Source organism: Pyxicephalus adspersus, chromosome 3, assembly GCF_032062135.1.
Source record: "Pyxicephalus adspersus chromosome 3, UCB_Pads_2.0, whole genome shotgun sequence".
NCBI classification, from domain to species: domain Eukaryota; kingdom Metazoa; phylum Chordata; class Amphibia; order Anura; family Pyxicephalidae; genus Pyxicephalus; species Pyxicephalus adspersus.
This window is the reverse complement of record NC_092860.1, coordinates 136,957,432-136,983,803: the sequence shown is the minus strand read 5'-3', so window position 1 is coordinate 136,983,803 and position 26,372 is coordinate 136,957,432. Positions and strand designations below refer to the sequence as shown.

Below are 26,372 nucleotides of genomic sequence, written 5' to 3'. Positions count from 1 at the left end.
CATGAATATAGCCATGTCAAACAGACAAGTTTACAGAATTACCCTACAGAAATGATCCAGACATGAGACCCTAGATCCCCACATAGCTTTGTGTGCGGTCCAATGTGTATTCTTGAATCATATCATGACCTACAAATTTTCAGGGGTAAGGAAGTGGTTACATGCCCAATTTACAATTCCATAAAGCAGCAGCCATACTAAAGGCTCAGCAGTGTTCCAGAGAAGATAGGTCGCCTCCTGCTTAAAGCTTGATAAAGATTTACCTTGTCATATCAAAACCTTTGTTCCAAAGGCTGCACTGGTATAGATATGGTTATGTGAGCAATGTGTATAGGTTGGGAGTTATTTGCATGTCATTCACAGTCCTTATACATCCCCCAGAAAGTTCATCACATAAAAACAAATACTAAAGTAACAGTAACCTGTGCTACACCTAGAAATTTTTTTAAGCCGGATGGGAAAAAAATTTTAAGTAGGTGTCAGCCTCTGTATTGTGACCCAACTATTCAGTAACCACCCAAAAACAGACAGGTGGTTACTGAAAAGTGCCGGTTGGTGTACCCAGCTAAAAGAGGCTGGGGAGAACACTGGTAACAAACATTTTTTCAAGTAAAGAGATACTTAGGATGCATCCACGTTATACAGGTATATAGGAGAAAACAAGGCTGACATCTTCAACAACCTGAATTAATCAAACAGCAACATAATAACATCTAAAAAAGACACCAGGTACCTGCAGAAGTAAAATGATTGCAGCTCAGGTCTCTCATGTCTATGTATGCCATTCATACTGTGCCAGGTTAACTAAACTCGAAGCAGCATGTTGTTCTATTGTATTTGCATTGCTCAGTGCAATGCAGTGCTCTCTGTTATTAAGTTACATTTAAAAGGTGTGTATGTGTTTTCTTAATGCCTTTTTTAAATAGATATGCAAGAGATTAGCACAGAGACTTAAAGCACAATGGATAATTTGCAAAATCTATATCTGTTAAAAATCTGTTAATCTATAAAACAAATGCTGTTCAGTTACATTCCACACCATGCAGAAATGACTGAATGAGCGTTCCACTATCAAATGTTACTGTCATCCACTCAAACTTTACGATAAGAGGATCCTGAAGGTAAACAAAAATATTTCAAGACAGGAATATTTGACTTATTTATGTCCACATCATACTACAATGTCCCATCTAAAAGCATCCAAGCAAAAATAAAGCTTGGAAATTGTTTACATTGAATGCAGTCACTAAACCTGCCATAAAGGTGGCAGCTGCACATGTGCCCTCTAGTGGTCACATAAGGGTATGATTGCATTCCATTTATACAACCAGCTTCAAAGAGAACGTCCAAAGATAGAAGTCATTGTTGACTTTATTGTTGAATATCCAGGTTTGGGGGTTGTCAACCTGTTCCTAGTTTCAATACAATGGGTCACAGACCTGTATATTTTATTCATACAATACATTGTTGCAAATTACTCATGTTACGGTACCCATAGGCATTCTTCCTATAATAAATAATTAAAGCTATAGGAATGAGATCTAGCTAAATGTGAGCTGCATTTTGGGGCCCTTTCATTTGCATCTAACACACATTAACGGATGATCACTACATAGGCATGTGTTTGCACTCATACTTTTATTTCTTTTTAAAGCAATTTTGTAATATGTTGGAGGGAACATCCAAGCTTACAGATTTTATGGAGAACATGTTTTTATGTTAATTTACCATTCAAAAAACTTTTTTTAATCCACACAAAGGTGCAACATTTTCTAAATTTAACAAAATGTGCTAGAGCTGCAGCTTATGGATGTGAACTAAAAACCCAATAATGACGGTAGTTATTACTTGAAAATAAATACAAAAGGAATTTACAAGAGAAAAATGACCAAATGTGACTGCACCCTTGGTACAACAAATAGGAAGTATTATGCATTATAAATGAAGTAATTTTATTATGTTCAGGCACAGAAAAAAACAAATACAAAGGTTGTATGCAAAAAAAAAAAAAAAATTCTGGGTGCCATTTTTTGGATGTGGCTCTGCTAAGATCCGAGTCAATTATAATTTTAAAATTAATTGTAGTATTCTCCCCCAGATTTGTTTTTTAAGCTGGGTGAGAAAAAGCTGTAGGTGGGTGGTGGCCCCTGTATTGTGGCCCAACTTTTCAGGAAGCACCCACACACAGCCAGGTGATTACTGGTGCTGGGTGGTGCGCCCGGCTAAAAGGTGCTGGAGAGAATGTTGCATTGTGAAGGAAAATGAATGTTATAATGGAAGCCATGGCCATTGCTCATTTAGCAAACCTCTAGAACAGTGGTCCCCAATCCCTGAGCTGCAGACTGGTCAATGGCTGGTGAGTTGGAGGCTGCAAATAACAGGAGAAAGACGGCAGAGGTAGTGCCAGTGGACCAGCCTTACGCTGCTCTAAAGCTAGTGACAGGGTGACAGCAGGAGCGCAACCAGCGCAGTGCTCAACCCAGAAATTTTTTTAAGCCAGGTGGGAAGAAATTTTAGGTGGGTGACAGCCCCTGTATTGTGACCAAACTCTTTAGTAACCACCCAAAAACAGCCGGGTGGGTGCTGAAAAGTGCTGGGTGGTGCACCCAGCTAAAAGGGCAATGGGAACCCTGCAGCGGGGGTGCGGGCGTCTCTCCACACACCACTTACACAGGAGCTGCTGAGAATGGCAGAGCAATGTATGTAAGGCTTACACTTCTCTGACAGCTCTGACAACACCCCAGCTCTCTTATACTACCCTGCTATTCTCAGCTAGTGTGCTGACAGGAGGACGCAAAATGTTATTCTGTTACCGGGCCCTGCTATCAGAAAGGTTTGGGACCACTGCTCTAGAAGACAACAAGCTCTTCAGAATGTAATGATCATATATCTGACTGCTTGATGTCCCCTTACACATAAACAAAGAGTAAAAATAAAATAGACAGTAAAGGGCTAAAGCTGCATACACACGTGCAATTCTTGTCGTTGGAAAGGATCTTTCACGATCCTCTCCAACAATAAGAACCGCACGATGCATGAACGAGTGTTGTACATACAGCACCGTTCTGCTCTATGGAGAGGGGGGGACCGACGGAGCGGCACCCTGCTGCACGCTCTCCCCCTTACCTTGCATTAGGATCGCTCATCATCGGTGGATCCGCCAGGACGGATCCACGGACGATGAACGACCTGGGCTGTACACACGCCAGATTCTCGCCCGATATCTGGCTGATGCCGATTATCGAGCGAGAAAAATTTGACGTGTGTACGTAGCTTTAATGTACATACACATTACATAGGACACATTTATGTCACCGATTCCTAGAAAGTCACCAAGCCTGCACACTCGTCACTCATCTTTTGCTCTCGTTGTGAATGGATGCAGATTAACCAGAGAGATGAATCTATTGTATGAATGTGACAGGTGAACTTTACCCAACATAATAAAGGAAGGCTGCACAAAGAAAATCTATCTTTGGTGCATAAAAGGCAGCGACTTGCTGCAGAGGTGTGAGAAATTCTCCCGTGCAGATGTATTTTTAATGTAAAATGTTTAAATACACATGTGCAATTATTGTTGTTGGAAAGGATCTTTCACGATCCTTTTTCAAAGACAAAAAACGGAACGAACGGGGGAGAATGACGTAGTGGCACCTCCGCTGCACTCCCCTTCACTTTCATTATAATAGTTCCTCATGTGTGGATCTGCCAGAACAGATCCATGAGCAACAAGCGCTGTACACATGCCATATTCTCGTCCAATACCAGCCCTAAGGCGATTATCAGATGAGAATTATCTGACGTGTGTATGTAGTCTAAGTTTCAATGGGTAGTGTGATTCACCTCTGTCCACCAGACCCCAACCACACCAATACCCTGATTATTACTGAAACAAATTAGAGGGGCTTAAATACTCTTTGTAGAAGTATACATCTTAGAAGAATCTGCCACATAATGCGTCCATACACTTCCAAACATTCAAGCAAAGCTTGCAAATTCCTTTCAAAAATGCTATACAATGTCTAGTGCAGAGTTTTTAGATCTTACCATGGGGAACCCCTTCTATAATTAATATATCCACAGCCCACAGTACATTAGTGATCAGTAGGAAGAATTCTTACATTGCTGGTCATTGGGAAGAATGTCACCCCAGCAGATAGCCAAAAAGATCATTGGTGTCACCTAAGCTGACCTGAGAGGTACAAACGGCTCATTGCTCAAGGAACCCCCTATAACCTCTGGAAGAACCCTGGTTGAGAAACACCGGTCTAGCGGTTGAAATCGGGTGTATGAAATTGGTTAGCCACCCAGACGTCATCTAAATTTAGCCTAAACCAGGTGTTGTCCAACAACATTAATCAATTATTTAGGGTCATTTGAGTAACAGACTTAAACATAAACAATTTATATAAAGTCACATTACAAACAGGAAAAACACCTTCCGCATATAGGGAGACAATTGAGTCAGAATGGCTACAGCAGATCTAAGACATTCTTCTTGATAAAATCATCCACTAATGGAAGAGACTGGATACTGGATCATGTATGTACACAAGTCACACTGCACTGGTGTTATGGGTTTTCTCACAATTGCATAGAATGGAGTTAGACCTTCTGGTTTAGTTTTTATGGCTTTATATAGCTCCATCATCATACTTTCTCCCCCCCAAGACACAACAGGAAGCAAGCAACCTATTGTCTGGAGCCTGAAAAAATTCCCTTTTTCACTTTGTATTTTCTCACCTAGTACTAATAGTAAGTGGTTGGTTTGTATACCGATTTTTCAGTTGTTCGTAGGACACCGTATATTTATAAGGAGACAAAACAGGACCTGGTACTGTCTGTACACATATAATCTATTTTTTTTTTTGTTAAAAAAATTTGCTATAAAGTATTTGTCACTTTAAAAGAAGAGAATGGCATAAGCCATAACGAAGATTGGTGGTATCCATTCCAAAAACACAGACTAACATTTTCCATTAATCATTCATTTTCCTGTAATGTAAGTGTTCCTTGTAATGTAAGTTTATGGCCACTAATCGTTTTTTTTTTAACAGTGCCAATCATAGCTCTCCATGACACATGAACTGGTGATCAGTTGCTCCAATCAAGTAAATGGAGCTTCTAATTGCCAATTTAAGTTAACTATGGTACAGCATCAATCGCTGGTATCAAACAAACAGTATTGTCTGGATTTTCACTTGGATCGACTATAAACATTCCTTTTAGAGGGTTGTTTCTCACCTTAGACCCCAAATCAGCTTTTCCACATCATTCAAACATGGAGGAATACTTGAAACAGCCTTTAGATCTCCAGGGAACCTCTACTAGAATATCCACAGCTCACGGTACATTAGTGTGGTGGTCAGTAGGATGAATTCCTCTTACATTGCTGGCCAGTGTTAGGAATGTCACCCTTGTAGAAAATGATTCATTGTGTCACAAAAACTGACCTGGAGTCACAGATTGCCTTTTACCCAAGGAATCCCTTAGTAAACTGTGGAGGAACCCTGGTTGACACACACTACCTTAGACTATGGTGGACTATCCTCATTATGCTGATGGCCACTTCTTAATAAAATCAATATTTTAAGGCAGACATCAATCTATTGCATTCAGATTACTCGCTACTCTAACTGCCCTGACATTTTACCACTTTCCTATAGAGCCTGAAAGGTCAGCTACGTGTATTGAGCTTTGTACAGGTTCCCGTTTGAATTATCCTTCCCTTTTTCCTGACTTTTCTCTTTGGGGAGTTGAACCCAGAAATGTTTTTAACCTGAAGCTGTAGGTGGGTGGCAGCCCCTGTATTGTAACCTAACTCATCAGTAACCACCCAAAAACAGTAACAAGTGGTTACTGAAAAGTGCCAGGTGGTGCACCCAGCTAAAAGGGGCTGGAGAGAACACTGACACATAAGTCAAAAATGTTTTCTAATCACCACCACAATACATTTTTCCATCCTTATCACTTGTAGGGGGCTGAAAAGAAAATGATAATAATGTCCTTAGATATTACTGATCGTTCTGTTACCGTGACTGGCCACCAATTGCCAACAAAAGAGTCCTGTGCAAATTCTGGTTAAAGCCAGTAGGTTAAGGACTGGTACCGGTATGAATGAGCTATTGCATGGTGCTGGGCAAAGAGAGCTGCACCATGAAAGGGATAAGGAAGTAATATGTGAAACTTTAGGTGCAACTGTGGCTGATCTGCAAGTCCTTTACTTTGAAGTCACCAAAACATATTTGTGGAAATATCTTTGCTGACACTAATAGAATGTGGTGGGCTCCAAAAAGAAACTAAAGTCTCATTTAAAGTTATGTGCATATTTAGGCTTCATTAGTATTATGTTGGGTGAATCTACCCCAGAGATATTTTGCACAAAAACACAACATGTTTCAGAGTTTACATGGCAAAGCACACTTCAACAATGATTACAGTGATACAGGGAGCCCTAGACTGCTGCCTTCAGTTGCTTTTCCAGAAAGTCAGGTCTGATGTCTCCCTCCAACAGAGATCAGGACAGATAATGGAAAGAAATGAGGTCGAAAAAGAGACACAAAGCAGCAGCAGCCAAATAATGAATTGTTTATGTGTTTTACTGTTGAACAACAATGCATGGTGCTGGGAGTCAGGATTCATGTCACAGATCAGGTTTGGCCTGTTTATAATTTACATGTTTGTTGGGCCGAGAACAAAATCAAACTGATGCAAGGTAGCTAAGGAGGAGAACGGGTGGAGAGGGTGATCAGGAAATAGTGGGATGTTTGTGGTGATATTAAGAGCCAGTGCTAAACCCAGTCATTTTTTTAAGCTTGGTGAAAGCAAGCTGTAGGTGGGTGGCAGCTCCTGTATTGTCACCCAACTCATCAGTAGACACCAAAAAACAGCCGGGTGTTGCTGAAAAGTGTCAGGTGGTCCACCCAGCTAAAAGGAGCTGGGGAGAACACTGGGGTCCTCTACACATCAGTGTACATGACAGAGACCAATATACCAACTGTACACGTTACCTGATCAAACAGAGGAGAAAAGGTGGAGAAGGGTAGTCAACCCCGGTCAGGTTTAAATTTTATTGGTCATTAAAAAATTGTCTCTACTCTGCGTCAATTCCTTATCTGTACAATCAAAACCTATCCCGGGTGAAATACATTGGAGGAAGAGTAGCAAAGTCTGGCAGGGGGTCCTCAATGTATCTGCAAGTTCTGTAGAGCATAACATGGGATCAAGTTAAATGAATCTTAAGAAAAAAAAACTAGCAACAATGCTGTAACTTATGTTATGATTTTGGCTGTTTGTGGAGAGCACAGGGCCAACAATTTAAAGCACCAACAGTCGATAGTGAAAAATCCATATACCCACCTTCATTAGAACTATTTGCAGTTAATCAAATGGGTCCTTAAGATCCTAAATTTGAAAAGGTACCATGTCTGCAGGCCAGTTTGTTATCCAGTTTGCTATTCAATAGGGAATCATCTTTAAAAACTACCAGTCTTACTCTGCATGTAGTTACGTTAACCATCAGGTTGCTCCCTCGTATCCACTCTCCCATGCACATGCCTGGCTGCAAACTACAGCCTATTTGAGTACACCGATTTATTAAAGCTCTCTACGACTGGATCTCCCAGGTTTCCCCATGACAGTCTATCGTCCTCAGTCTTGGAGAACTTTAATAAATCAGGGCAATTGCTTGCGCTGACACACACAGGAATCCCCGAGCACTGTAAATAAAGTTGAGCCTCTGTTCCACCTTCAATGATCGTCACACTTGTGTATGTATTGTGTTTATATGGTGCAAGGAATGACAGAGTATGGTCCCAGGCAATATAATTCTGTGACTTCTATTTGTGTTCTACACGGAAAGTATGCACTCAGATGTTCATAAAAGCAGTGTTGCAAGCCAGAGGCAGAAGTTAAAAATAAACTAAAAATTAAATGTTGAAAGACAAGCTTAATGAGCATCACAAAAGGCATCACAGGGGCCGATTTGATGGCCCACCACAAGGTACTGTACCTGCTAGCTAGCATCATATTATTACATATTATTATTACATAGTATTTGCAAAGCGCCAACATATTACACAGCACTGTATAAAGCCCATAGTCATGTTACTATCTGTCCCTCAAAGCAGCTCACAATCTAATGTCCCTACCATAGTCAATTGTCATTATCACAGCCTGAGGTACATTTTTGGGAAGAAGCCAATTAACTTAACTGCATGTGTTTTTTGGAACGTGGGAGGAAACCCAAGTATACACAGGGAGAACCTGCAAACTCCATCCAGATAGTGTCCTGGTCGAGTTTTGAACCTTGGATCTAGCACTGCAAAGGCCGGAGTGCTAACCACTGAGCCACCATGCTACCCATGGCTGCATTGCCACCTTTTAGGCCACATTAATTTCAATTTAAATTCCACTTCTCCTTTCAGCTTAACAGAAAAATCACAAAGGTAAAAGATTGCAGAATATGCATTTCTTACCAACCAATCATCTTTTCAGTTCTATTTATATTCCATTACCGGTTGTGAGTGCAGTTACACAGCTATCAATGAATGTAACTTCCTGCCTGGAAACATTTCAGTACATTTGTTACGAAGACAACAGAGACGGAAGATGACAGTGTAAGAACAAAACCTTCAAGACTCAACCGTAGACAGTGTCCTTGTACCAGTTACTAGGTCAGTAGAATTAAAAGAAAAATAGTGAACTTCACCGAGAGGGCCCAGATCACAAGGGTCCACCATACAGATCAATAAGATAGAACAATGGCCATTTTCTAGATTTTCAGGAAGAAGTAGAAAAAAAAGTGGCAACATTGAAAAAATAATCCTAATGGCAGGTAACAAATATAATATAGCTTAGAGACCATAGTTTAGTAAGGCTACGAACACACGTCAGACGATTTTTGTCCGATAATCGCCTCAAGGCCAAGAATCTGGTGTGTGTACAGCGCTCATCATCCACCGTTCCGACGACCGCCCTGGCGGATCCACAGACCACGAACGATCATAATGAGTGTGCAGTGTTGTTCTCCTGCTCCCCTCTCCATAGAGCAGAACGTCTCTGTATGTACAACACTCGTTCATGCATCATGCATTCTTTTTTCATTGGAAAGGATGGTGAAAGATAAATTTCCAAAGACAATTATTGCACGTGTGTACGCAGCCTAAGGCAACGTCACAAATGCAAAACAATCACCGTCTAAAAATAACCATACTAATAAAAACACACAAACACTTTCCAGAACATTTGCTCATTCATTTATAGAATTGTTGCCCAGATGTAACAAATTATAGCACTGCCCACCGATAATGTGCAATTAGCAACAGAATCTTTTGTTTTCGATGGTCTGCTGAAAAATAGTTTACTGGAAAGCCATTTTGTTAGATATTAGTCATTTCTGATTTTTGAAAAGAAACAGGATGCTATAGGGAACCCACACATTTTCTTTGTAGATCAGCCCTTGCTCAACCTTTTTATCCCAAGGGAAACCTTGAAATAAATTTAAGGTGTACCTAACCTCTGAATTTTTACTTTACATAAAAGGGTAGACAACCCTTTAAAGTAAAAATTTTGTCTGTTAGTGCGCAGTGAGATCGGAAATTTTTTTCCCAATCTACATTACCCGATCTTACGCATGCGCAGTGCGAGATCAGGTGACGTGGGAAGAAGAACGCGGAAGAAGAGAGGAGAAAGATGGCGGCACTTGGGGCTTCCCCTGCACTGGCCTGAAGACGGATACCGGGAAGACGCAGGACCCAATGGAAGAAACCTCCCGGCGGATAGACTGATCTGCGGGATTGAAGGTGTGTTTTTTTTGTTTTGGGTTAGCATTGGGTTTACTTCCATTTGAAGGTCTCAGTGAACCTTTAATAAAAATTCAATGAGGGTCAGTATGAGAAATGCCCCCATTGCAGTGATAATCAGTAAAGGATCCGACCTTTGTCAGTGTTAGTCAAAATGCCATTCTACTAGATAGAAGGTAAGAAACACTCGTGAAGACTACTAGGTAAAGAAACACTAGTGTCATCCTATTGGCTCTGCCAAATGGCCTTGCACCAACAACTATGGAAGCACCATGAGAAAGGAACTCAATCAGCCAAAGTTCAGGTAGCAACCTAAACCCTACTACTACATCAACTAATGGGGAACCATAGATTTCCTGGGAACCTAGGCTGAGAACGGCAGTAACGGACGTACCCAAGAATGCTGCCCTGTATACAACACCCCCCCCAACCAATCTGTGGGGGTCCCTGTTGGCTGAGGAGGTTCCAGGGCTCTTGTGCAGTGGCACACTTTGCACCTCCTTATGTCTGCTCCTACATCATAGGTTTCATCATTTAAAACTATCTACTTGTAAAACCAATCATTTAATACAGTACTTAACCCTGAAGTTTTTTGAAGTTGGGTGGAAAGAAATTGTAGGCGGGTCGAAGACCCTGTTTTGTGACCCAACTCATCAGTACCCACCTAAAAAACAGCTTGGTGGTTGCCGAAACGTTCCAGGTGGTGCACCCAGCTAAAAGGTGCTCGGAAGAACACTGATATAAAACAAGGGAAATGAGCAATCAGCTGAGCAGCCTGGGGCAAGTATTCAATTTCAATGAAAATATTTGCCATTTGTTCAAAACAGCACACTGAGTGCAGGCAATATCTGAAAAATAAAGTTTGAACATGAATGGTAACCAAGGGATCTTAAGCTATTATCAGTTTGTAAACCACATAAAAAAAAAAAACACACAACAACAACAGGAAGCAACGAGCCACCTTCTTATTCACCAGGTCATCTGTTCACTAAGCCAGCATTCAAAGAGCTGATATAAGGACTCTTCTTCTGATAATCCTCTTAGGGTCTTTGCAGACAGGTCTATCCTGGGAATCAATGACCCATCACCCTGCCTGGTTGCTGCAGTGAAAAGAATGCTCTTTGAGAGACACGTATCTGTGTGATTATAGTCTGCATTAACTTAAATGATAATTAGAGCCCAGCACAGTACATTCATCCTACAGAAGAGGGATTAGTCGCTGGTATATGGTTCTAGCTTGCCTGAAACATTGTACATCACAAGGATTGGGTCACTGTGATAGAGCAGAGGTCGCCAACCTTTTGTACCTCACAGACCACTAAATTCATAATTTTTAATCCAACAGACCAATAATATGATTTTTTTTAAAAAGATAAATACATTTTAAAATAATGATTTTCCTAATGGTGCCTGACAAAGACAGTGGAGCTTCTGATTCATTGATCAGCTCACAGTTAAGTGAAGTATTACTATTTTTACTATTATATTGTAGTTATAGTTGTATTATCTTTGGTATTACTAAAGAAATGCAAAATATTTGTTTGCTTTTTCTCACTCATTATGGGTTTATTTAATTCAAATCTAAGACCAAATAAGAAATGATAGTTATCAAAGTCAAACTATTTAATGCCATTAATATAATTTTGGCGGAGGGTTTTTAGATTGTAGAACAGTCTATTTCAAACGCAGAGACCCCGGGTTGGGGTTATTGCACTTCAAACCATCAAACCTAACCAAATGCCCAATTCAAGTTGTGTACCTATATCCTAATCACAGCAAAGCAGACTATGGAGGAAACAATTCCTTCCATTTCACGAGGTTAAACTTGTCGATAACATTTGTACCAACCATCAAGCACATTAAATGATACCCACCACAAATTTATTGGCCATATGAGAGCCTTGGATTCAATATTCAATGCCTACAATAAATTGCGACTTGGTAAAAGGTAGCACTGTTGTATGGTTACAGGTTGTGATATATCCCTGATAACCCCTTGTCCCCTCTGAATTTTCAAAAGGTTTTCTTTTCCCAACAGGGAAAATTTGCATGGGTTTTTAAGGTGCCAAATATCAACACTAACCACACAATATATGTTAAAAAAACAATTTGTTGTAATTTATTATACAATATTATAAAAACGTATCACAAAACAATATATGCTTGCAAAATGCAAAAAAATGACAATTCAGTAATCACATGGTTTGTAATGATACACAATAACTTTTAAAGTCCTTAATGCATTTCACCAATAGGCTTCATCAGAAGGATAGAACGTTATCAGTAACGCATCTATGTATTTGTTCAAATAGTGGTTGATGATTAGGTTGGTATTATGTCATTCAAGCATTGATGTTTGGAAGCAAGATCATTTGTTTAAAATATATTATACAGCCTTGTGCAGTTAAGAGTGATGTGACCCCATAGTATTGTAGGTAGTCTCTTTTAGTGCACCACATTGTATAAAATGAAAAAGATAAAATATCACCTTTAGTAATATTGTCTTCAGATTTAGAAACAAAACTAGAGCACCTTTTTTGTTCTTTAGTTGGTAAGTCTACTGGGGTCACTCTTTCACTGCTTCCTGTCCCTATTTTTTTCTGTACCCCTGGTTCATATACTGTGTTTTTTTCAGTATTTGTTATTTACACCCCCCCAATATAATTTTTATGGAATCTATACTGTAATATCTATATGTACACTGATTGTATTTTGATTCGTTTTGTTATTTAAACCAATAAAATGTATTGAAAACAGAAGAGGGATCAGTGTACTGCGCTATATGAAGCACTTCATGGAGACTCTTGTTCTGTATGTACCAGATTCCAAAATGTACTCCTTATATAAATGTAGGTTGTAGATACTCAGAAACATGGCCACAAGCAAGTATGCTAGAACATTCCACATGAAAACATCCCATGTACAAAATAAATAAATAAAAAAAATATGAAAAGAATAAAAATATCTGGGCCTGAAGAACACAAACAACAAAACCCATCTTTCAAAATCACCAACAGTGAATTGGACTTTAACATTGAACTGATACAAAGATTTATCAACATCTTACAAAGTATGTATATTCCTGGAAAAACACAAGCTGGTTTTCATTATGGTATTTGGCCAATTAGTATTTGCTTTGGCCACTTCCCAATTGACTAAATAAATCATTGTTCTAATAACAACTAAAGCCCCTTTTATACCTGCGGTGGAAATCTGCAAAGCTGGGCGCATAACAAACTGCCACCATGTGCCTGGGAGCAGCAGCTCAATCTTGTGGTCACCCCCAAAAGGTTAATTGGCTTCCTCCCAAAAATGTCTTTAGACTTAAAACATATGACTATGGTAGGGACAATAGATTGTGAGCTCCTTTGAGGGACAGTTAGTGACAATGACTATGGACATTGTACAGTGCTGCATAATATGTTGGTGCTATATAAATACTGGATAATAATATAATAATAACCCCCTAACAGACATCATAGTCAGGATACTTGGCTTTGCTTACCTCCACCAACATAGTACAGATCTTTCACAGACTCATCCTACCCCAGCCAACTGGACAATGTAGTGAGATTTACAGTAAAAAAATACAAATTCAATCGGCCAACACAGATACTTTCACAATATTCAACCTCATAATATATTGGTAAGCATAGCAGAACATTTTTTCATAATCGGAACATCTAAAATGTGCCAACAAAGCCACAACAGAATAGACGGTCTTTGACCTAAAGTTTTGTGTGGAAGCAGTGCTTCCTCTGCAGAGGTCTGACACCTCTCCGAGCCAGCAGGAAGCAGAAGCTGTACTAACTGCAGAGCTACAGGTATAAGGCTGTGTACACATATGAGATAATCGTCATTCAAGATGTGTATAACAGTCAGCTGGCACTGTTCATCAACGAACACCGATAGGGAACAACTTCTATCCATGTCAATAAAGGAGAGCACAGCTGGGTGCTGCTCAACTGTCCTCCCTTCTCCATAGAACAGATGAGAAGCTGTGTGTACAGCACTTGCTCTTTCATTATTGTCTTCACTGACAGATAAAACAAATCATTTTCTGCAAAAAAAAAAAAAAAAAAAAAACCTACATGTGTACGAAGCCTTACTCAGCAAGAGATCACTATAATTTACAAAGAGAACAGGCATCTGTCTCTGTAGCATGCAAGAAAGCCACTGGGTTTTCTTAGCACACTATTGTAAAAAAAAACAATTTAAGGACTGCACTGTTTTTGTTTTGGAGCAACTGGAAATGAAAGTGAAAGTTCAGCTAGGCTTGAGGTTTCATGTTTATCACACTTGTTATCCTTTATGTAAATATATCTCACACACTCTGTGGGATTTTTTTATTTAGGTTATATTATGGAAAACGCAGTGTAGGTAACAAATGCTAAAAGATGTCAAACTTGGAATTGTCAAGAAAAAATTATGTTTAGAGAATCTTTCATCTATATTTCCCCAAGAGATTCAAAGTCACCAGAGTTCCTTAATTATTATTATTACACATTATTTATATAGCACCGATCTACTGCGCAGTGCTTTACAATGTCCATAGTTGTGTCACTAACTGTCCCTCATAAGGGGCCCCCAATCTAATGTCCCTACCATATGTTTTTTAATAACAGTCTAAGGACAATATTGGGGGGAAGCCAATTAACCTAACTGCATGTTTTTTTGGAATGTGGGAGGAAACTCGTGCAAATAGAGGGAGAACCTACAAACTCCATGCATACAGTGTCCAGGCTGAGATTTGAACCTGGGATCCAGCGCTTCAAAGACCAAAGTGCTAACCACTGAGCCACCGTGCTGCCCCTAATGCAATATTACTTTTGGGATGACCAATTAAATGTTAATAAAGTGAACTTACCTGTTAAAGAAGTTACTAATTGGTCCCAATATTTTTATCTTGCTGTCGTGTCCTGCATCCTCTGGGAATCCCTTACAATTACTATCAGTGCTGTCTTTCGTTGAGTTCAAGGTCACATCTGAAAAATGTGTGTCATCATTCTCCAAGTTCACAATTGCACTGGAGTTGCTTGTCACCAAGAAGTCCACAATGTCCTCATTGCTCACAGACAATGTGGTGGAAAAGTCAGTGCTGAGGCTGGAGACACTACAGTCAGAGATATCATCGCTCCTGTTAAGAGAGGTCGGACTGTAAAGCTTTGCGGTGTCATATCCCGATCTAGGAAAGGTGGACGACTTCCAGATGACATGGTCACTCTCAGAGTTCCTTAGAGATGGAGTACCACCACCACCTCCACCGGGAATGCTCTTAGAGCTCTGAAAGACTCTGTCATCACCTGCAGCACCATTCACGCAGTTCGATCTGACAGCACATTGGACTGGCTCCGGGTTGGCAATCTCAAGGGTTGGAATACCAGAGTCCAAGGACGTCACACTGTTGCTTTCAATGACTGCAGTAAACTGACTGCTGTCTAAATCCGAGAAGGCGAGTGATTGAGAATTTTTGCGGCTCAATTTGCCAAGATGGTGAATATCGTTGTCAGCACTGATGTCATGGACCTCAACAAACGCCAGGTTCCTGATGTTTGCTGGTAACTCCTTATTCATGTTAGACCATGAGGTGCCTATGACAAAATGAGAAAAAGGCTAGTCAGCATTTATTATAAAATAAAAATATATTTAGCATAGAAAACCAAAAAAAAAAAAAAAAAAACTACTAAAACTATTTTAAAGCGCTCATTCCCCACCCATCACATCCTAGCCTCCCCTGAGGCTGCCAGGACTGAATGAACTCCTGCATGTATGTGCAGTAGTTACGTCATTCTGGCGTGGAGTCAAGATGGCTAAAGATCCAACACCCTGAAAGGGACAGAATAAAGATGGCGGTGCTCATGAGAACAAGTTAGCATAAATAAAAAATTGTAAATCAGACAGGTACGTTTATTTTATTGCAGAAGACACAAAGGGCTCTTTTTATAAAATAGGGAATCTGACATTCTCCTAACCAATAACTGCCACTGAAACACATGGACCTGGAAGAGTTACATGAGGGAATGTCGGATTCCTTGTTCTATAAATAGAGCCAATTATCTGTCCTTTCTGCAATAAAGGATCTGCCTGGTCCCACATTTTTATTTTTTGGGTTTAGTAGAACTTTCTATTCCTTATCTACTAGAACCCTCTGTAGTTCAGCTCCCATTCTGCTGCTCCCTAATTATTTCATTTTGTAAATGAGTGCAAAATGCATTATAACATTCACCTGTATGGATATTGTTTAATTGTTTAATTGGAAAGACTAAATTACAGTTTAGAAGTAAAAAGATGAATTGCTTTTATACTCTCCACACTCTTCTCTTCATCCCACTTTTCCCCCATCATACCTTTCACATATTGCTCGTTATTCCTCCACACCCCTTTTCACCTAGATTGTAAGCTCTTCTGGGCAGGGTCCTCTCATCCTCCTGTGTCCCTGTCTGTATCAGTCTGGCATTTTTAACCCCTATTTAATGTACAGCGCTGCATAATATGTTGGCGCTATAAAAAATCCAGTTTATTATTAATAAGATTATTACCACCTTTTTACCCTGTACTTCTTTCCTACATATATACCATCTCTTTTAATGTCTTCCGTACATACTGCCTTCTGTTATACACAGCACACTACATATATTGCCAGACATACCCCATATCCTCCTCTCCTGCGTATATTGCTTCCCATCATACAAGCCATTTTTTCCCCCCCAACAACTTTTCTCATCATACTGTTCATTAATATACCCTCCATATTGTTTAACTCTCCTGTGCATGCTCCCCCCGAAACAAGCTCCAAACTTTTCTCCTGCCCATAACTCACCCTGTAATTCTCTCTCCTGCATAGGCTGCCTGCTGCCAAAAACTAAGCACTCTTCTCCCCCGTACATTGTACCTTCCCTTGCATAGTCTACACATTCCCAACAATCTTTTTCTGTACCTGTCTGCTGTCATACCCGTTACACTTTTATGCCCTCTCTGTAATCCTTTGCCCTCTGTCATACCACCAAACCTTAGCCCCTCTTCACTTGCATGCAGTCAGACCCCCTAAATTTCTACTCTGCATTTCTCTCTGCAGTCATCATTCCTCCTGCACATTCTGCCACTGTTACCCCCCATCACTCTTCTGCAGCATTGTCTGGTATTTTTCCAACCTTTCCTGTTCTGAAGCAGGCACACTTTTGCTAATTTAAAATGAAGGAAATATACTAGCATTTAGTATTATCTGGCACACAACTCACATCCTGTTTAATCATTTATTAGAAGGATTGCTAATTTCTATTGCCTCTTCCGTAGCATACAAATACCAGCCCAATAGGAGCCAAAAGATTGCTGCTGTGGAGTCACAAGGATGTCAAATAAAACCCTGATAAAATAAACTTTGTTTTATTTGTACGATTTTAAATGAGTAAAACATACAACCAGTGTACTTACCTTCTACATACTGTGCCCCAAATGTATTATTTGTGTGAGAGATTTTGCACTGCTGCCCTCTCAGCTGCTGCCCAGGCATTTGATGCAGCAGATTGAGCATTACGGTTTCAGGAAAAAAGTTTATTAACTGGGTCAAACTATTACCCAGACATCGAATGCAAGTAATGGATTTGCCTGTTTGACCTTGTGTTGATGTAATACATTTCATGCTAACTAAAATGCATGAGTACCCAGCAGAAAGGATCAAAAATAAATTTTAAAATATTTATACATGACTTTTTGACTCGATTCACAGAGAATTAAAAAAAATTGAGAAACGGGACTGGAGGCAAAGTTGGCATGGCAACGTTCATATCATTACAAATTAAAGAACTGAACTAAGGACTGCTAAAAGCAATGAGTTTCGAGGTTAGACGTACGAATATAAATACAGGAACCAGCCAGAAGTTCAGGCACAAGCTGTCCTGCAAAGAACATTCACACATCAGCGCGTTAAAAAAGTTCACATACATTTACAATGTGGCAAGAAGAGCTAAATATAAAAAATGTTCGCAAGCGTATCAATTAAATGGATGACAATGTAAATATAACCCAGGGTCAATTTTTCCTGTTTTGTTAAACCAAGGGAGCCATTAATAGGAAAACTATATAAAATGTGCCCATCTTCTATTTCAGGATCATGACAGAGAGCACAGCTCATGTGTGGAATACCTATTAAAATAATGAAAGATTTTATATTATTAACAAGTCATGGTAAGTGACTTAAAAAATCCAAGCGACTTTAAAGAGATTCTATGGCCAATTCTTCACCACTTTCTGCTGGAAGAACAAAAAAGCAGCTGAAGAATCTTTAGAAATAGACATATCTGGAAGTATAGTACTATGTGGCTCATCATCAATACAAGGGACACAGAAGTATTGCAGGGACCACAAGATCAAACAACTGAGCACAATGAGGGTCCAGGAAAGTTCGACAGCTGGCATTCTTTATGTGTCTTTGCAGATATTGCCATCACAGATGGGCAAGGGAACTGCATTTAAAAAAACAATTTTAGAAATCAATGCGAAAGAGATTTTAAAGCTTGAACATAAAACTAAAACTAGAAAAAAAGTTTGGCCTGACGGGCAATTCGCCAATGATATTTTAGTTTTAAGAGAGTCTGGATGGCATCTTAGATACAAAACACAATGGCAAGATATTGCTTCCATAATTCCTGGTGGTGTTCTCAATTCCTGGGAGTTTGCTTTTTTTTTTTTTTTTTTTTTTACATAAAAGGGATGTCTACCTTTTATGTAAAGTGAAATTTCTGAGTTTAGGTACGCTTTAAGAAAAATACAGTAGAACCTTAGTAATTCGGCACCCATGGGGAATGGCTGATTCAGGATAAGTGTAGTTTCCGGTTAACGGAGGTTACTCTGAAACTGAGGTTTCTCAGCAATTCATGACTAGAATTGAATGGGGAGACTTGTCCCCATTCAACTCTAGTTCTGAATGGCTGATTCGCTTGAGCCGTCATCAGTGTTTCCCTTTTCTCAGCCAATCACGGAGCAGAGCAATCTCTGGTCTGCTCTCCTGACAGCTCAGCTCTCCTGATTGTTCCCACAGCCCTAGCACAGCTATGGTATGTGTTCTTGGATGCTGGACACATGCCACAGCTCCACTAGGGCTGCAGGAGCAATCAAGAAAGCGGAGCTGTAGGGTGCCCATTTTTTGAATTTCCTAGTTATCTGATTTCTCGGATAACCAGGGTTCTGCTGTATAAAGAAATATAGAGAAATAGAAGGAAAAATGGGCATATATAGGAAAATGTGAAAAAAGATGTATTCATCCACTTTTCTTTGAAACCCCTAAAGATCTGGCCCAACCAATAAACTTCAAAAGTCACACAATCATTTGAAATTGGTCCTCCTGTGTTCACTGTGCGGCACGATGTTTGTATACATACAGTATATAGATCTGTTCTGAAAGGCCCCTGATTCTGCAGCACCAGTGACAACCGGTTCCAATTCATATCTATGGAGATGGCTGGGGTGTCAAACTGGACACAACACAGGGGCTGCCACCCACCACAATTTCTTCTCACCAGCTTCTGGGTTCAACACAGGGGAATAAATACTTTTGCAAGGCACTGTATGTAGAATCATTTCCCATACCTCTGAACAAAGTTGCCTTGCAAACAAGAGTGAGTAATAAAAATAATGTAAACTAAACTATACACAGCAAGCCATAAACAACAATTACAAGATACAGCAAGAACGAGAGCCCTACCCAAGCAAGTACAGTCTACAATCACAGAACTTACTTAAGCACAGATGTAAGTGTTCCACCTGGAGAGATTTTGATTTATTCTGCACTCCTCTGAAGTCCAAACTAAGTGCTCCAGTCATTTCTGGCTGAAGTTGGATGACCAAAGTGTCATTAAGTAGAATTACTCACAGGAAGTCTGTTGCGTTTAAAAGTCAACCTGCAACAAGTCGAAACTTTAAAGGCTACATTATAGCTTAAAAGAAAGAACCACAAGGTGCCTGGAGGATACCCAGCACACATACTGCATGCTAAAATCATATTTCAAAAATAACTGCTCTATCTTCTAGCTTTTAATATTCCCTTAAAACAGAACACAGAAGTCAAAAATAAGATAAAAAGAATTGGTTATTTTTAAAGATAAATTAACAAAATCAGATAATAAACATATCTCCTGGTCACTCTGCTCTCTCCTATCACCCAGCACTTTACAGTAACCACCTTGCTGTTTTTGGGTGCTTACTGAAGAGTTGGGTCACAATACCGGGGCTCCCAATCAAGATACTTCTGGTCAGCCCACGAACCAATTGCAAATTTGTACTGCTACTACCTTTCAAACTCCAGCCCTGCTGTACATGGATTGCAAGATGCTGGTACCAGGTCACATATAAAGAAGGATTCATTTGTCACACTACACTGGAGTAGGAGATAAAATCAGACTGCCATTCTGTGGGAATGCTAGTTCCCTGGCTGCCTAATGCTGTAACTTCAGTGTTCTCCCTAGGCAGTAATTTTCAGGTCCTGCCCAGCTGGCTGTCATCAAATCCTCAGTCCAGGCTTCGTGAAGACAAAGCTGACAGTAAGGATGCATACACACGTTAGATCTTGTGTCCTTGGAAAGGATCTTTCACAATCCTTTCCAACCACAAAAGACTGAAAGATGAATGCTGTACACACAGCGCCGTCCTGCTCTATGGAGAAGGGAGAGAGGGGGAAATCACACCCTGCTGTGCTCTCTCCTTCACTTGTATTACGATCGTTCGTGGATCCACCAAGACTGATCCATGAATGATGTCGGACAAGTGCTGTACACATGCCAGATTCTTGTCGGATACTAGCTCTGAGGTGAGAATCGGTCAAGAATTATCTGACCTGTGTACAAAGCCTAAGAGTATGAGCCAACTGAAGGACGCCCGCTTACTACCACCCTTATTCATTCTGGTAGGGTGCTGCAGGTAGATGATGCCACTCGTAGCATCTTACCAAAGGCAGCTGATCAGCAACATAAGAAGTGCTGGGTGGTATTTATTTATTTATTTTAAATCTTATAAAAGACACACACCCCTATATTTTTAGAAGGTCCTGGATGGCAGCTGCCATATTTCTCCTACATTAGTGTCACTTTAACTGTGAAGAATTCTGGTGCAAAGAAAACACGTGACACACTTTGTTAAAGAGGAGCTGTTGCAGAATCAATCTATAAATAAAACATACGTTTCCCTTTTAACACATTTCCAGCTTTTTCCACAAATGTGACACACAGTGGTGCAGACAAAAATCAAGTGTAGGCTCCAATGTTAAAGCCTGGAAGGAAGCAGAGCCTTCATTGTTAAAGCCAGAACTGCCTAGAGCATTGGCTCCGCTCTCATCTGACTGCATCACTCCAGCAACACAGCTCTGACATGTTCACACTTGTAGAACGCAGATGTTCCATACTTCATACACACCACATCAGCTCGATATTGGGCAAATTGCCTTTTCCAAACCTCACATGTATGTCTATCTGTCCAAGGGGATGTGAGCAAATTAATGAATTGTTCTAGAAAAACTATGACAAAATGTCTGTAAACACAGAAAACTACCTGGATATGTTAGGAATATGTTTAAAACAGTTTAGACAATTTAAGTTTAGAAATAAACACAGTTTGCCAGAGTATTCTTCTCAGTATGCCATCTTACGTTCCAGAGTATTTTGCAGAGGCCCTACCAATCACAATGGTAGGGAGGCGCACAGAGGTTTAATTTAGGGGTAGATTTGGATACATGTATTATTTTCTAGATAAAAGCATTTTTTTAATGTTTCTTGCACTCAGATTTTACATGAGGGGTACATCCCGAGATATTTGCATCAAAATATAAGCCTACTGACAAGGTGAGCCGATGCTAAAGTTCTGTGTTGAAGCAGGCGTTAATTGCAGAAGGGACAGGTGATGTCTATTTTGCAATAAAACATAATTTACCTGCCTGATTGCTTTCTCCTATAAATAAATAAAAATCTGCATATGTGCTGCTGGGAATGAGCCGAGTATTGAAGAAACTCCACCGAAAAAGTCCTGGAGTTTAGCTGTTCAGGCTAATCAAGATGAAGAAAGATCGGAAAGTAGGAAGAGAAGCTGGTGCCTGGAACTTGGACTTGGGTAGAGGAATGGGCACATAGTAAGTTAGAGGGAATGGGGTTGAGAGTAAATGAGGTGTAGATGATAATAAAAGAAAAGAGGTGACTTGGTGGAGTGATGGGTGAATGGGGCAGAAGGTGCAGAAATGGGGATACAGCATATTCTTGCTTATCGTTTGAATATTTTCCATGATGTTATACTTCATTTCTTTTTCATTTTTATGGTCACACAAGGATTTAGATCAGGTTGTGAAAGCTAAGATGCAACCTTTCCATGTAAAGCAAAAAATTACATGTACAGATATCCATTACTGTTGAAAGGTGAAGGGTAAAGCTGATAGTTACCCCTGGACAGACAGGAAGTGCCCTAATGTCAGCAATGACATCAAAGCATTTACCTTTGTATACAATGCAGAAGAAAATTGAATCTGTGCTCGACTACAAAGATGTCTCACTGTAGCATAATAATGACCTAAGATCTGATTATTTCAGCACGGACACCCAGCAGGGTTAGAATTAAATGAGGGGACAGCACAGGAAGTTATGGTGAATGTTTTTGTTTGTCTTCATTGCCCAGTGACATTGTATGGTTATCAGAGGAACAGCATGAGTAGAAAAATCTCCCCAGCAGAGTCACAGAGAAATAGAAAAAATTACCAGTAAATGGGTTTAAAAAAAAAATAGCTTCTCCCAATACCTGAAATATTGGCTTTATTTGGACTGGTCTTTACCTCTTTTAAAAACATTTTCCACAGCAGAATCCATACACCAAAAATCTGGCTGATGATTATCATCAGAGGCTAACAGATGCCAGCATTAGCAATTCTTTCTCTACATAACTGCAACAAAACAAAAAACTTGGAAAGAAAAGCCGGCTGAGTCTAATGTCACAGCAAAGGCCTGAACTTGGCAGCAGGCAATGATTTTGCAATGTGATGAATGTTTAGGATGAACACAAAAGTGCCATGAAAAGGGGAAGAAATAGGCAATCAGCCCACAACCTTGCAAAACCATGAAGGATGCAGCTAACAACGGCCTCTGGGCCCTGGTGCTGTGTGTTGCCACACATGACGAAGCATAATTCCACAAGCTTCCATGTAGGCACACACTAGAAGCAGATAGGGTCCCCTGCTCTGCCTGGCTGATGAACTGGAAATGCTGGAAGCCGGCATTACCTTGGCAGTGGTGACCTCCATTCTTCTGCAGCTCATGCTGTGACATTGCCTGTCAGACTTCAAAAGTTTTAAGGAAAGTGCGGCACAGCAGGATAGAGGCTCGTGCATGTCGGTTAAGCCATTTTTTTTTTTTTGGAATTGTGAAAGAACCCTGCAACAAAAGAAGGAAAAAATGTAATTGATTCCAAGAAGACAAAAAGCAGCATGTGGTGGGTATGTTATTTCAAAGGATTATATGAAATTGCTGCTTATATTGCAAAGGTCTGTCTAAATTAAACCACAGGATGATGATTCACCCCAACAAAAAAAATGTTAAGATATAACAATAGGATTTAAAGAAAGAAAAAAATAAGTGCGAGATGCCTCAAAAATGTCACTGCTGGCTCTTACGGTGCAAACTTGTTCTAGAGAAGCGGTGCCAATCCCTGCAGATGATCAGGATGGTTTGTACGATCCTGGAACTAGCACTGTTGTGGAGTTGTAAAAAATATTTTTGAGGCTCATCCATTTTACATCTGACAAGTCCCTGTTTGGGGCTCACTGTGAATGTAAGCACTACATTCATTACAAAGGGGCTGCCATGCACAACACACGATAAAACACACATGACCCCTTTTCATGTGTTGGAGTTTGCTGCAGAGCCGTGGGCTCTTCTGTGCAAAGCATTGGGGTCCCATTCACAATGAATGGCAAAACTGCATGCACTGACAAGCACTTCCTAAACAAAACAGTCCTCCATTATTCCCCTGCCTCTAAAAATGCCATGGGGTGTCAATTCAATACTTCTTACTCACACCAAGAAAAATCATGCGGAGTCACAGCACCTGATTGCATACTTGTTCCTGGTCAGGCAGTATTGAAGCCGATGAGTCTGATTTATTAAAGCTCTCCAAGGCTAAAGATACAATTTATCAGTGAAGCTGAGTGAACCAGCAAACCTGGAATAGATGTGATCTAGGATTGAAAACATTTGCTAGCAAATGACTTTGAAGAAATCCATTTCAAGTTTGCTGGATCACCCAGCTTCACTGATAAAAGCCTTGGAGAGCTTTACTAAATCCCGCCTAATGAATTTGTATGAGCGCCAGAAAACTAGCATTCCAGGAGGCCAGCTTTACACTAGCCATCAGATTGCGGTGTGGTTACTGCTTCCTCATGTCAGGAGACCGCTACTTTAGTGGAAATAATACATGTGGCTACTCCCAGTAGTAGCCCCATAGAGAATGATTAGGGGCAGAAGTGAGTACAGGTACCAATCACTGCCGGCTGTCGAATGTGTTGATGCTGGTTCTTTAGGGACCAACTCTGCAGTGTGAGTAACAGAGGATGGCAAGGTGCCAGCTATAGGGAACCCCGCAGAATCGCTCGATCCCAAAGCAAGTCCAAAGCGTTCCTAAGAATAAGAAGGCGGCGGTCAAATATTACGGACATACATAAATGGCTACACACCACCCAAGCCTGATGGCCCCTGAATGCCCGCCTAGGATGTCCCCAGATCAATTCCACTTTGCTAAAGCTCCGAGTATCATAAACAAATCTCTCTTTTTCACATAAAATGCTGTTTTTGTCTCAGTGCTTTTGATCTCCTGCAGCGTTTTGCATCACTTCCCCTCTGCATGCACATGCGTCAGGGTCGGCTGCACCTCACTCCTCCGTCCTGGCACCCTGAAAATAGGGAGGGTGAAGCATGGCTGCAAAACATGACGGGGAGCATGCAAAAGGGTGACGATGCAGGAGCTAAGTCAAGAGACTGCTGTCATCCAATAGCAGAAAGTTTGTGAACGAGGACATCATTGGAGTATCACCAATGAATGTTTTCATTTAAAACAAAGATGATTTCTGAAATGAGGTGAAAAGACACTTTGACTGGGCTGGGATCTGCTTTTAGAGGTGACCCACTCCCAGGTTACCAAACCTTATTATATGCCAGTCCTACCCACTTATCAGCCAGCCATGTCAGTGCACACCAGTTACCCAATGACAGGTTCCCTTTAAAATCCTTGCACACAGGTGCATCACATCTTGCAACACAGAAAAATGTCCGACCTCATACACACACACTAGGTAAACTTTAAACTGCATGTACAGTTTTTAGATTAAAGAAGGTTAACACCCCCCCTCCCCCAGGGAACTTCACTTCCTGTCCTATAGATGCAACAGGAAGTCAGGGGAAGTCCACCAAACTTGTTGTCCCCAGAACAGAAGATTTCCCCTTACCTGTCATGCTGAGGGCAGTTCTAGGGCCACAGAGGCATTTACCAGGCACTGACACCCCGCTGGCCACCATTGTACTCATCACATGCAGGTGAGGTGGGTTGCAGGGTCTGGTGATGATTGCAATGGCGGGGAGGCTGCATGGAAGCTGAAGCAGCTATATGGAGTTTGTAAAGTGATAATCACTTTCTTCCTGGTGACAACAGTGTGACAACAACACCAACATGGCTGGGGGTCCAACCCTTCTTAGATCTATGGCAGTGCTTCTACTTTTTGATGGGGGGGGGGGGGGGTCTACTGGATGCCAACCCCCCTCACCCCATGATGCAGATTCTCAGGTTCTTGCAGGCCTGGTGCCCAGCACCCACCACCATGACAAAGCCTGAGTGTGCCAGCCTGGCCCCAACCCCCTGTGTGCCCTGTGCCAGCCTCCATCCCTGAGGAAAGTTTCCCTGGCTGCCAACTTCCATGCCCACACCAAGCACTGACATTGAGAGAAGTTCTGCTCCCCCCCCGGTGCCCCCCCCTCACTTGCTGCCGGAGAAGGTAAACAATCCCCGGGCGGTGCACCTAGCGGCCTCTATACACACCTGTCCCGGGTAGGGGTGTCGGTGCACGGTGCCCCCCTCCTCCTCCTCCTCCGCCTGCTGGGGACACAGAGCCCGGCGCTGCAGGTGCTTCTCTTGTTCCTGGAAGGGAGGTGCTTCTTCGGCTCTGTCCTCCTCCCCTCCTCCGGTGTCAGCCCGCCCCCACCCGCCTCACAGGTTACAGGCCGCCAGCTGGGAGACTGGGCCGTCCGGATACAAGAGGACCTGTCATCACCTGAGGAAACATGGCGGGTACAGGAGGACCTGTCATCACCTGAGGAAACATGGCGGGTACAGGAGGACCCGTCATCACCTGAGGAAACATGGCGGGTACAGGAGGACCTGTCATCACCTGAGGAAACATGGCGGGTACAGGAGGACCCGTCATCACCTGAGGGGAGGACCTGTCATCACCTGAGGAAACATGGCGGGTACGGGAGGACCTGTCATCACCTGAGAAAAGATTGTGGTAAAAGAAGACCTGTCATCACCTGAGGAAATATGGCAGTACAAGAAGACCTT

The 26,372-nt window shown here is 41.2% G+C and overlaps 1 protein-coding gene across 4 annotated transcripts in view; it reads right to left on the bottom strand.

The window, feature by feature from the left end:
- The window catches only part of TBC1D14 (TBC1 domain family member 14), an 83,055-nt gene extending 57,096 nt beyond the window's left edge, over positions 1 to 25,959 (bottom strand). Inside the window, exons 1-3 of one of the 4 annotated variants that reach the window (XM_072406472.1) lie at positions 25,854 to 25,869; positions 23,050 to 23,200; positions 14,671 to 15,394 (exon numbers count right to left, since the gene is read on the bottom strand). In XM_072406472.1, the coding sequence (XP_072262573.1) occupies positions 14,671 to 15,394; positions 23,050 to 23,095 (770 nt within the window). In that variant the 5' untranslated portion in view covers positions 23,096 to 23,200; positions 25,854 to 25,869. Of the gene's footprint in view, positions 1 to 14,670; positions 15,395 to 23,049; positions 23,765 to 25,853 lie in introns of those variants that run through there. The other 3 variants (XM_072406473.1, XM_072406471.1, XM_072406477.1) reach the window with 3 other exon arrangements.
- Between the last annotated feature and the right edge of the window lie 413 nt (positions 25,960 to 26,372).